The following is a 12,500-nucleotide window of genomic DNA, read 5'->3' as shown; positions in this document are numbered from 1 at the left end:
GATGTATGCAACTTATTCTGATCTCCAACATTCGAATCTCAGCCTACATGAAACTGGAACAATGAGATGATGGTGAGTAGAAAGCTAAGCTAGAGGTGGGGTTGCTCCAAAAACTATAAATTACCCTCAAAGGTCTAAGAGATTTACAGCACTTCGCTAAAAACTGCCTTCCTCTTTTTTCTTTTTTAAGTACAATTTCTATTTTATTTTTCTCCAGAGAATAGTCCGTCTTCATCTTTAAGGACTCAGGTCCTTACATGGGCTTTGGTGGGGGTTGTGGAGCAGCACCCGCAGGTCTAAATCGGGGTGGGGGTGTTTGGTCCTTGTGGGCTTCACAAGATTGATTCCTGGCTACTTTGCTGTGAACTGCACAACTCAAAAAGTAATGCAGCTTCACATACAGCTTGGGAAGCACATAGGCATCGAAGACGCTTGCTTCAGAAATGTCCCTGACTGCTGCGGCCTCCACTATGTTGTGAATGATGAATTTCTTAATGGCCTTGTCCTTGGGTATGCATCGGGCACAGTTCCTGCAGCGAATAGGCTGCATGTGGCCACGGCCCTTTTTAGCATGAGCATTGCTCCCTCTTTTCTTTGTCATCTTAGAGGCATGGACCAGAGAGAGGACTGCCTTCCTCTTGAACACCCACAGACTGCAAACAGGCTAGAACTAGCCTCCCCACCATAAAAATGGATCATCCCAGCTCATGATCCAATAAATCCTGACAGCTGAATGTAGTAAGACAGTGCCATGGAGTTACTAGGCAAAGTCACACATACGCTGTATGTACTACATTCAAATATGGTATATGTAACCTCGAGAGAGAGAAAAGTTAATCACTTAAAAATGGGAGGGGTTGCCATTGTCAGAGTTGGGAATCATTGCCCATATGGTGTGACCTCTATTGAAGGAATCAGAAAAATATAACTCACTAATGATGATAAATTTCTTGACAGGGTCTACATTTTTTCTCCAGAACAAGCGTTGAATCTGCATAGGCATGTGGGCATTTTGTTAAAAGCTTAGGAGTCTGTGTCATAAATCAAAATAGAGACAAGTTTAATCTGAAAACAATTAAGGGCAAATGTTACTAGTTAGTCATTAAGATGATGAAAAGATCATAGGGCCCTATAGACTGTCTCATTTTGAGTGAAATCACTCAAAACATACTCTACGATTCTGCTGAGACAATGGTTTTTCCTCTTGGCTGCTCATTAGAATCATGAGGGATGCTTCTAAAAACAGTACTTCCCGGATGTCATGCATAAAGTTCTGATTTAATTGGACTGAGTGGGGCCTGGGCATCTGGCTATCTTAAAAGTTCCTTCCAGCGATTCTACATGTAGCCAAGGCTGAGATTTGCGGTATGAGTTGGCTTGACCTGTGCTCCCAATAGCTGAATGTGGCGACCCGCTGGATGGAGTTTGGTGGTCTATTCCTACGTCAGCATCCACTGACAAAAGTGACCAAGTAATAAGGATACAATAACATGATTTTTGCTGAATGAATGTTAAGTAAATGAACCTTCTCACATTACAGTTAAGAAACAGAGGCTGAAAGAGGAGAGGGCCCTCACTCAGGGTCAGTTGATTAGATGAGAGGCAGAAATGAGAGTGGTTCCAGATCCTGAAGCAAGTAGTCCAATACAGACCAGACTTAGTTCTTTGTCTTTGTCTTTAAATAGGCTTCTATACCAAATCCCATGAATCACCTCACCTGGTATGCTTCCAACAGCCATAACATATTAGCACTACCCAGAACGCGAGAGCAGGGCCTCCCCATCCACTGGTTCCCTGAGTTTGTCTTAGGGGCCTGTTTCACACAGAGCTGGCTGGGGGAGGAAAGGATCAGGATAGACCAGGATTTGGGTGCTCTACCCCTGTTTCAATCAGAGCAACTCTAGTTTTATCTGTTTTATATTTTGGTCTTCCATAGAAACAATTTTTATTTATTTATTTATTTAATTTTGAGAGAAGGCCTCACTCTGTTGCCCAGGCCGGAGTGCAGTGGCACACCAGGGCTCACTGCAGCCTCCACCTCCCAGGATCAGTGGATCCTCCCACCTCAGCCTCCTGAGTAGCTGGGTCTACAGTCATATGCCACCACATCTAGTATATGTTTTGTAGAGACAAGCTTTCGCCATGTTGCCCAGGCTGGTCTCAAAGTCCTGGGCTCAAGCAATCCTCCCACCTTGGCCTCCCAAAGAGTTGGGATTACGGGTGTGAGCCACCACAGCCAGCCTATTTATTTTTTAGAAATGGGGTCTTGCTCTGTCATCTAGACTGCAGTGAAGTGGTGCAAACACAGCTCACTGCAGCCTCGAACTCCTGGGCTTGAGTGATCTTCCTGACGCACCCACCTAAGTAGCCGAGATTGCAAGTGTGAACCACAGTGGCCGGGAGCAAAAAAAATAAATTTTTTTCAAGGACCAAATAAGGAAGGAATATGAAGGAAACTGTTCAATGCTAAGAAACAGAAAAGCAGTATTAAAAGTAATAAAGTGATTTAGTCCAATTAATTCTCTAATGTTAACATCTTTTATAAGAGATAAACAAGACTGAAAAGTTAAAAGATAAATCCAAAGCCTTAGTAGATGATGGTCCATTCAAAAGCAGCCTCTCACTCTGTCCCCACATTTTCATGCAATTTTCTTCCATCTCTATTTTCACAGTTGTAATCACTGGCCATAGAATGCCCAAACTTCCAGAACAAGTAACAACACTGAACATCCTGTGTTACTCCTGATTTTATTAAAAATGCCTACAGTATTTGAATGTTAAGGCTCTTTGTTGTTGAGAAGGATCTTTTTGATGTTAAGGAAAACAATCTGTTACAGGAAAATCTAATGGAATTAATGAAAGAATTTTAAGCCTCTAAAAAAATCATATGCTTTATCTTATTTCAGCTATAGGTGTGACATACTGGTAGATTTTCAACTGTCAGTCCTTCTTGTATTTCCAGGTAAATATTTCTTGGTTATCTTGGCTTATTCTTTTAATGCACTCTTTTTAATTGATTTTGAAAGCATTTTGGATGCACAGGAAGTTGCAAAGATAGTACAAAGAGGTCCCAAGTTCTCTTCACCCAGTTTCCCACCGTGGTCACATCTGATGTAACTACAGCACATCCAAATCAGGAAATTGGCACTGGCACAACTGTGTTTGTGTGTGTGTTTGTGTGTGTGTGTGTAGTTTTTTTCTGCCTGTCTCTAGTTATTGGTAATTTTTGTGGTAAAATATAAAATGTATCATTTTAACCATTTTTATTGCATACTTCAATGGCACTAAATATTTTCACAATGTTGTATAACCATCACCAGTATTCATTTCCAGAACTTTTCATTATTCCAAACAGAAGCTCTGTATCCATTAAACAATAAGCTCCCCGTCCCCATTTTTTCCTCCACTCAGGCCCTGGAAGCCGCTATTCTATGTCTCTATGAATTTGTTTATTCTAGGTCTCTTAATGTACTCTTGATTTTAATTTACAGCTTTGCCTGAATGTTTCTATTTGTATAATTTTATCATTTTGATGCTTTACCAGATATTTTCAGAGAATATGTAGTTTCACAAATTTCCATCTTTTTCTATTTTCTGGAATAATATATATTACACTGGAATTGGCTGTTGTTTGAAATTTTAAAAGAAACACCATGACAATATCATCTGGCCTAAAAACTTTTTAAAGTATTCTCTTAAAGATTTACTGGGGATGACCCACACTTTAGTTAACTCACCCTTGGCGTTTACGATGAGAGAAGTTGGACAGAACTGCACATAGAGAGAATCACAGAAACCTTAAAAGCATTAGAAGGTCAGGGCTTGAAGGGACCTCCACGATCTCTCAATCTTATCTCCTTATTTACTGACAAGGACTCTGTCCCCCAGAGAGGACAAGGAACTTTTTCCAACCTTGAGCCAAGACAAACATCCAGCTCCTGACTCTCCTCCAATAAAAGGATGCACCACTTGAATTCCCATCTTTCTTGGAGGTGAATCAATATAATCAGACTGATGTAAGAGGAAGATAGTGTTAGAGGCTTTTCCAAAATGTTGAGGATTTGCAGTTGTATTTCCTTCTAAGAACTCTTCTCTAAAGCTCAAGATTATCTGAATTTCTCTTCCCTGGGTGAGGAGGAGGTTGGAGGCTGGCCCGAGTGAGAGCTGGTGGAGGGAGTGCCTGTGACCCAGGACTCGGGAGGATGCTGAGGACCTGGTGGGGAGCATCGTCAGTATGTGGGCTGCATGCCAAGCAGGACACATGTTCAAGAAAGGCCAAGGCAGCCATGGAAGGCCAGCGAGGTGTAAACAGAAATAAACAAGAATGTAAATTAGTACAACCCTTATGAAAAACAGTATGGAGCTTTCTCAAATAACTAAAAATAAAACTACCATTTGACCCAGCAATCCCACTACTGGGTATACACCCAAAGGGAAAGAAATCATTATATCCAAAAGATACCTGCACGAGTATGTTTATCACAGCACTATTCACACTAGCAAAGATATGGAATCAACCTAAATGTCCATCAGTGGAGGACTGGATAAAGAACACGTGGTATATAAACAAAATGGCACAGCATTCATCCAGAAAAAAGAATGAAATCATGTCTTTTGCAGCAACATGGATGGAAGTGGAAACCATTATCCTAAGTGAAATAACTCAGAAACAGAAAATCAAATACCACATGTTCTCACTTATAAGTAGGAGCTAAACAAAGGGTATACATGGACATATAGAGTGGAATAAGATGTTGGAGACTACAACAGGTAGGAAGGTGAGAAGGGTGTTAGGGTTGAAAAACTACCTATTGGATACAGCATTCACTGTTTGGGTGATGGGGACACGAAATGCCCAGACCTCACCACTATGTAACACATGCGTGTTTGAAACTTGCACCTATACCCCTAAATATATACAAATTACAAACAAATAAGATGACAAAAAATAAATAAGTAAATCAATAGTGAGAGGGACAGGAGCAACCTAGAGAAATAGGACAGGCTGTCAGCTGGTGGCTTTTAGTGCCATCACATTGTGGTCCCTGAGAGCAATCACCTAACACAGTCACCCGATCATTTTTCTTTTTCTTCTCTTTTTTGTTTTTTTGAGATGGAGTCTCACTCTGTTGCCCAGGCTGGAGTGCACTAGTGCAATCTCGGCTCACTGCAACCTCTGCCTCCTGGGTTCAAGTGGTTCTCCTGACTCAGCCTCCCCAGTAGCTGGGATTACAGGCATGTGCTGCCACACCCAGCTAATTTTTGTATTTTTATTAGAGACAGAGTTTCGCCATGTTGGCCAGGCTGATCTCAAACCTCTGACCTCAGGTGATCTGCCCGCCTCGGCCTCCCAAAGTGCTAGGATTACAGGTGTGAGCCACAGTGCCCAGCCCTTGTTTTTCTAGAATGAAAACTGGGGCAGGATCACACTGAGGGTCCCTCTCTTCATATAACTTCCTTCCCTTTCCTTCTCAGCACTCGGTGTGAATTGGTTGGAAGCCTAGTTTGTTTTCAACAAGTACATTGCAGTCTGTGGACTTGAGTTTGTGTTTCCTTGTACATTAGATTCCAAGTATCTTTGGGACTGAACTCTTCATTCTCTTGAGAAAAAGATTGGACTTGCCTTGTCAGAGTGGCTGGGAGGCTATGATTTTAAGTGTGGTCCCATGAGGAATCACTAAGCAACAGGCTCTGGGGTCAGGGATACCATCTGGATCTCAAATGGGGGAACACTGTGTGGGTGTTAATAGTCTCTGAGGATTAACTCCAGAGAATCATTGAATTTCTTCAGGGCATATGCTATTGACAAAAGCGTATTTTGACTGATTTTTCCCCCGTTAAAGAAATGAAGATGCTTACATTTACATAGCATGTTAGAACTTACTTATTTTCTCATCCGTTATCCCCACAACAGTCCCGTGACTTACAGTCTAGATGTTAACATCCTCACAATATAGATTAGAAAAGGTAAGGATACAACTAATAAAACTCAAAGCTAGGACTAGAATCTAGATTTTCAAAGCCATTTCAGTAAAATGAAGTAGAGTATAAAGTAGACGAAAAACAAAAATTAGTGGGGCATGGTGGTGTGCGCCTGTAGTTCCAGCTACTCGTGAGGCTGAGGTACGAGAATCGCTTGAACCTGGAAGGCAGACGTTGCAGTGAGCCAAGATCACACCACTGCACTCCAGCCTGTTTTTTGAGACTGTCTCAAAAAACAAAAAATAAAGCAGATGAAAAATAATTTAAAATTCCAATGAAGTAGAAAATAACAGTATGGCTAAGCAAGGCTCCTAATTTTTTTTTTTTTTTTTGACAATTTGTCGCCTAGGCTGGAGTGCAATGGCATGATCTTGGCTCACTGCAACCTCTGCCTCCCGAGTTCAAGCGATTCTCCTGCCTCAGCCTCCTGCGTAGCTGGGATCACAGGTGTGTGCCACCATGCCCAGCAAAGTTTTGTAGTTTTAGTAGAAACGGGTTTTCACCACGTTGACCAGGTTGGTCTCAAACTCCTGACCTCAGGTGATACACCTGCCTTGGCCTCCCAAAGTTCTAGGATTACAGGTGTGAGCCACCACACCCAGCCTTCTTCTTCTTTTTTTTTTTGAGACAGGGTCTTACTCTGACACCCAGGCTAGAATGCAGTGGTGTGATCTCAGCTCACTGCAGCCTCAACCACTGAACTCAGTGATCCTCCCACCTCAGACTCCTTGGAGCTGGGACTACAGGCACACACCACCACACCCGGCTAATTTTTTGTAGAGGCGAGATTTCACCATGTTGCCCAGGCTGGTCTTGAACTCCTGGGCTCAAGTGATCCACCTGCCTCGGCCTCCCAAAGTGCTGGGATTATAGGCATGAGCTACTGCACCCAGCCTGAAAAGAGTTTTAAGCAGGTATGTGAGCTGGTGGCCACAGATTGGATTTCCTGATAGGCAGGAATTCAGGAAGAGGCAGCATCCCCAAAATCCTCATCAGTAATTATAGTCCGAGAGCCACAGACTCTGGGTCGCCCTGGCCCAAGGATGGAGACATTTTAGGAATAAATGGGCTGTACTTGTAGGGCTGCTTTCAGCTGACTTTTCCCTAACGAACAAAACCCAGAGCAAACTAGCAGTTCTTCCCTCTTCCTGCCCCACTGATTTGATTTCAGCCACATAAAATGCACCACGCACCATTTCTTGTTTGATCTGTGGCCTTCGTTCTTTGAGACAAGGCCTCGTTCTGTTGACCAGGCTGAGTGCAGCAGTGCGACTGGTGCTTACTGCAGCCGCAACCTTCTAGTCTCAGGGGATCCTCTCGCTTCAGCCTTCCCAGTAGCTGGGACTACAGGCGCGTGCCACAATGCCTAGCTAATTTTTGTATTTTTTTTAGAAACGGGGTTTTGCCATGTTTCCCAGACTGGTCTCAAACTCCTGGGCTCAAATGATCCTCCCACTTCAGCCTCCCGAAGTGCTGGGATTACAGGCGTGAGCCACCATGCCTAGCCTAGTAGCCTTTCTTCTTTCAGATCATGAAGATATCAATAAATCAACAGGAAATAATATGCATTCAGCACATCAAAGTGCTTTTTAAATGAAACTGAAGTTCCTAACCCTGGCGGCACATTGGCATCACCTGGGAATTCTCAGCAACTCCAGAGGTCCAGGACCAACCACGGGACAATTAAATGAGAACTGCAGGGAGCGAGGCTTCAGGCATCCGGGTATTTTAAAAGGTCCCCCAGTGATTCAAATAAGCAGCAAGGCTGCAAACCACTCAGCTGGGGCTTCCTTAGCCACTGGCCGGGTCTTGGCCCTGTGCTTTCACTGGGAAATGTGGAGCTAAGCAGCTGGGGCTGCCAGGGCCACTGTCCTATCCCTGGGAACTCTCATGTGCTCCCATTCCCACTCCCATAAATAGGGGGTGTATTAGTCCGTTTTCATGCTGCTAATAAAGAGATACCCCAGACTGGGCAATTTGCAAAAGAAAGAGGTTTAATGGACTTACAGTTCCACGTGGCTGGGGAGGCCTCACAATCATGGCGGAAAGTGAAAGGCACGTCTCACGTGGCAGCAGGCAAGAGAAGAGAGCTTGTGCAGTTAAACTGCCCTTTATAAAACCACCAGATGTCGTTGAGACTTATTCACTATCATGAGAACAGCACAAGAAAGACCTGCCCCCCCGCATGATTCAATTACCTCCCACCAGGTCCCTCCCACAACACGTGGGAATTCGAGATGAGATTTGGATACAGCCAAACCATATCAAGGGAGTCTGCAGGAGCAGAGGGTGGGGTACCATACGGGAGAGTCTTCCCTCACTAATCGCCCAGGGCTCCCTTTCACCACCCAGGGTTGGGCTCAGAGAAACCCCAGTGAAGGTGTGTGGAGCATCATCAGGCCTATTTCACAAGCCAGATGCCTGATCTCTGCAGCTGAGAGCAACCCGAGATAGGCAGATGGATCAGAAGGAGCAGTCAAAGGCCGAAACTCAGCAACTGACTTTATTTCCTTCTGGGAAGATGTGGATTTACTCCCTTCTCATGCAGGTAGCCCAATTCATTTATCATTATTTCTAAAACAGGCCAAAGGGAGAAATGTTACATTCCTGTTTTATAGACTTGGAATTAAATATAAAACTGCTTAGCTTTACAAAGGAAGATGCTGTTCTCTTAGCCGCCACTGGTAATGATTTATAGAGGAGGCATTATACCTAAATATAAACAATGAGAAAAATAACAAAGGATAGTTTATTTAGCTGACTCTGATTCTTTATCAGAAATTATTAGAATCTTGACTGTTTATTTGCTTTCGTAATGTAATTTGTGCTTTTCTTTATTTGTTACATGTCCTTAAGGCCATATTGTTTCTAGCCTTTTATGACCCTCAAGGAGGACAGAAAGTTATGAGACTAGCATTTTCCAAAATGTGTTCCAGTAGATGTTGTGGGGGTGGGGGGGGGGAAGAAAAATTATGTGGTCAAATACATTTGGGAAATATTAGATTCAATAAATTTAAACAGGTTCTTTTGCTACCTAAGTTTTCAAATCTATAATATGCCACATGTATTACAGATCTTCATGAGTGACCTGTAGCATTCAGTGCTTGCAAAACTTATTTTTCTGTAAAACTCATTTTTAAAGGATCAGCTTATGGGACAAGGAGGCTAAGTGCCAACAGAACATATTTTAAGAAAAGCAAAATTAGACTAAAAGAAGCAACGAAGCCTATTACTTTAGTTTGCTGAACATTGGTGAGCTTAAGTTGACAGACTTCAGCTGTAACATATTTAAATCTGGTATATTAAAGAATGTGTTGATTTCAAAATGCAGTAGAAGACTAGGATGTACTGCCAACAAAGAAGTGTCAGTTGCTTACTAATGAGCTAAAAGAATTGCGTTGGTCATACTGATTCAAAACCGTTTTGAGTTTTCCTGTGAGTATAATAAAGCTGCACTATTGCTTTAAACTTATAAAAATATTGAAGACACGAAATTCAATAAATTTATTGACCTGGATTTCAAACTTCAATAAAGGGATTTGAGCAGCAATATAATCAATAATTGAAGTAAAAATTTCTGTATTAAGAGAATAATCATGCTGCCATCCAAAAAATCGTCCTTAAAGGCTGAGTACAGCAGCTCAGGCCTGTAATTCCAGCACTTTGGAAGGCTGAGGTGGGAGAATCACTTGAGGCTAGGGGTTCAAGACCAGCTTGGGCAACATAGTGACAACCTATCTCTACAAATATGAAAAAATTTAGATGGGCATGGTGATTGCACCACTGCCCTCCAGCCTGGGTGACAGAGTGAGACCTTGTTTCAAAACAAAAGTAGTCCTTAAAGATCACAACAGATAGAATGTGTTAGTCATGGTTCTCCAGAGAAACAAACAATAGCGTACGTAATGAAGGGATGTGGTGGGAAATGTAGAGAGAGAGAGATGGAGACAGAGAGACATAGAAAAATACTGATTTTAAAGAACTATCTCACACAACTGTACAGGCTGACAAATCCACAATCTGCAGGGTAGGCTGGAGATCCAGGGAAGACTTGATGTTGTAGCTTGGGTCCAAAGACAGTCTGCTGATGGAATTTTCTCTGTTTGAGGGGAGGTCAGTCTTTTTCCTATTAAGGTCTTCAACTGATAGGATAAGACCCACCCATATAATGGAAGGTAATCTGCTTTACTCAAAGTCTACTGATACAAATATTAATCTCATCTAAAAAATAGCTTCTCAGGAATATCTAGACTAGTGTTTGACCAAATATCTGGGTACTGTGGCCTAGCCAAGTTGACACATAAAATTAACTGTTATAATGACTTACAGTGTAAACAGCCAAAATTACGTAAGCTTAAAATTATCTGCATCAACATCCTATTGGGACTCTAAAATATCTTAAAAATTAAGAATAAATCAATTAGTGAAAATATTCTATGAATCAGCCAACTATTCTATTGCAATCATTTAGACCAAGGGTTGACAAAATATGACCTATGGGCCAACTCCGGCCCTGTTTTCATATGGCCCATGAGCTAAGAATGGTTTTTGCATATTTTAAATGGGAAAAATCAACAATAGAATAATATTTCATGACCCATGGAAATTTATATGAAACTCAAATTTCAGTGTCCATCAAAAGTTTTATTGGAATATGGACAGCTATACTTATTTGTTTACGAGTTGTCTGTGGTTGTTTTGGACTATATTGGCAGGGTTAAACAGTTGCAACAAAGACCATACGGGCCCCAAGGCCCAAAATATTTACCATTTGGCCCTTTGCAGAAAAAGTTTGCTGACTCATAATTCAAATAAAGCAACTGATAGAATAAATTTTTACTATGCTACTAGATTGAAATGGCATCCTATTGTAGCCTGAACAAGACATTTATGTAGGATGACAGTAGGTTTAGTGGGTTATTTGCAACAGAAAGGGATGGCATCTACCTTCTGTAGAATAAGCTTCCACGTACTCTTTCAATGATATAAACTCTATGCTTTTCCTTTGGGTAGAGTAGGAAAGAGTCTCCCCCTCCTCTGTTAACAACCTGAAAACAAATATAATCATCACATCAGATCTGAAGCATATTCTAATATATTCAAGAATATCTGAAAACATTCAATTCACTTAGAAAGTATTTGAGAAGTTACAATTTTAAAGTGGTGTGCTGGAATGTGCTAGAATCTTGCTGACAGTCATCTCAAGAACGCGATTGCAATGAGTGAAGTTCCCTCTCATGGGTCACTGCACAACGGACCCCTGAGAAGAACCTTCAAATTTCTTAAAAGACATAGCATTTCCCCTAAACCTGGGTGCTAAAGGCTTGTGGAGAAATGGGCAGCCTTCTGGGATAGTTTAAAGCTTAGAAGAATTTCTGAAACTGGGGTGTACTAGCTATGAAGTTTCTCTTTTGTAGTGATAATTAGCATTGAAAGACATTGGAGAACAGTGGGTCCAGATAACTAAAAGGAATTGATCATAATCTCAGCAATTTACAAGTCTTTTGTTCAGCCATTAAAAGGAATCTGTGTTCCTTTTGTTTAATATACTGGCTCAGATGGTTGCATCTTTGGGACAGGACCAACTGAATACATTTGAACTGATTCAGATAAAAGAACTTGAGGGGGAGGAGCCAAGATGGCAGAATAGGAACAGCTCTGGTCTACAGCTCCCAGCGACAGCGACGCAGAAGACGGGTGATTTCTGCATTTCCATCTGACATACCGTGTTCATCTCACTAGGGAGTGCCAGACAGTGGGCGCAGGTCAGTGGGTGAGTGCACCGTGTGACAGCCGAAGCAGGGGTGAGGCATTGCTTCACTCAGGAAGCGCAAGGGGTCAGGGAGTTCCCTTTCCAGGGGTGACAGACGGCACCTGGAAAATTGGGCCACTCCCACCCGAATACTGTGCTTTTCCGACGGGCTTAGGAAACGGTGCCCCAGGAGATTATAGCCCGCACCTGGCTCAGAGGGTCCTACGCCCACGGAGTCTCGCTAATTGCTAGCACAGCAGTCTGAGATCAAACAGCAAGTCAGCAGCGAGGCTGGGGTAGGGGCGCCTGCCATTGCCCAGGCTCGCTTAGGTAAACAAAGCAGCCGGGAAGCTTAAACTGGGTGGAGCCCACCACAGCTCAAGGGGGCCTGCCTGCCTCTGTAGGCTCCACCTCTGGGGGCAGGGCACAGACAAACAAAAAGACAGCAGTAACCTCTGCAGGCTTAAATGTCCCTGTCTGACAGCTTTGAGGAGAGCAGTGGTTCTCCCAGCACGCAGCTGGAGATCTGGGAACGGGCAGACTGCCTCCTCAAGTGGGTCCCTGACCCCTGACCCCCGAGCAGCCTAACTGGGAGGCGCCCCCAGCAGGGGCAGACTGACACCTCACACGGCCGGCCGGGTACTCCAACAGACCTGCAGCTGAGGGTCCTGTCTGTTAGAAGGAAAACTAACAGAAAGGACATCCACACCAAAAACCCATCTGTACATCACCATCATCAAAGACCAAAAGTAGATAAAACCACAAA

The 12,500-nt window shown here is 42.9% G+C and overlaps 1 protein-coding gene across 1 annotated transcript; it reads right to left on the bottom strand.

Moving 5' to 3' along the window:
* Positions 1-253: 253 nt before the first annotated feature.
* On the bottom strand, positions 254-601 carry LOC129018997 (small ribosomal subunit protein eS26-like). Its single transcript, XM_054461205.2, has one exon. The coding sequence runs from the start codon at positions 599-601 to the stop codon at positions 254-256; it is 348 nt and encodes a 115-aa protein (XP_054317180.2).
* Positions 602-12,500: the final 11,899 nt, after the last annotated feature.

The sequence above is a fragment of the Pongo pygmaeus genome, chromosome 17 (assembly GCF_028885625.2).
Source record: "Pongo pygmaeus isolate AG05252 chromosome 17, NHGRI_mPonPyg2-v2.0_pri, whole genome shotgun sequence".
Taxonomy (NCBI): domain Eukaryota; kingdom Metazoa; phylum Chordata; class Mammalia; order Primates; family Hominidae; genus Pongo; species Pongo pygmaeus.
The sequence above is the reverse complement of the archived record's forward strand: the minus strand, read 5'-3'. Positions and strand labels throughout refer to the sequence as shown.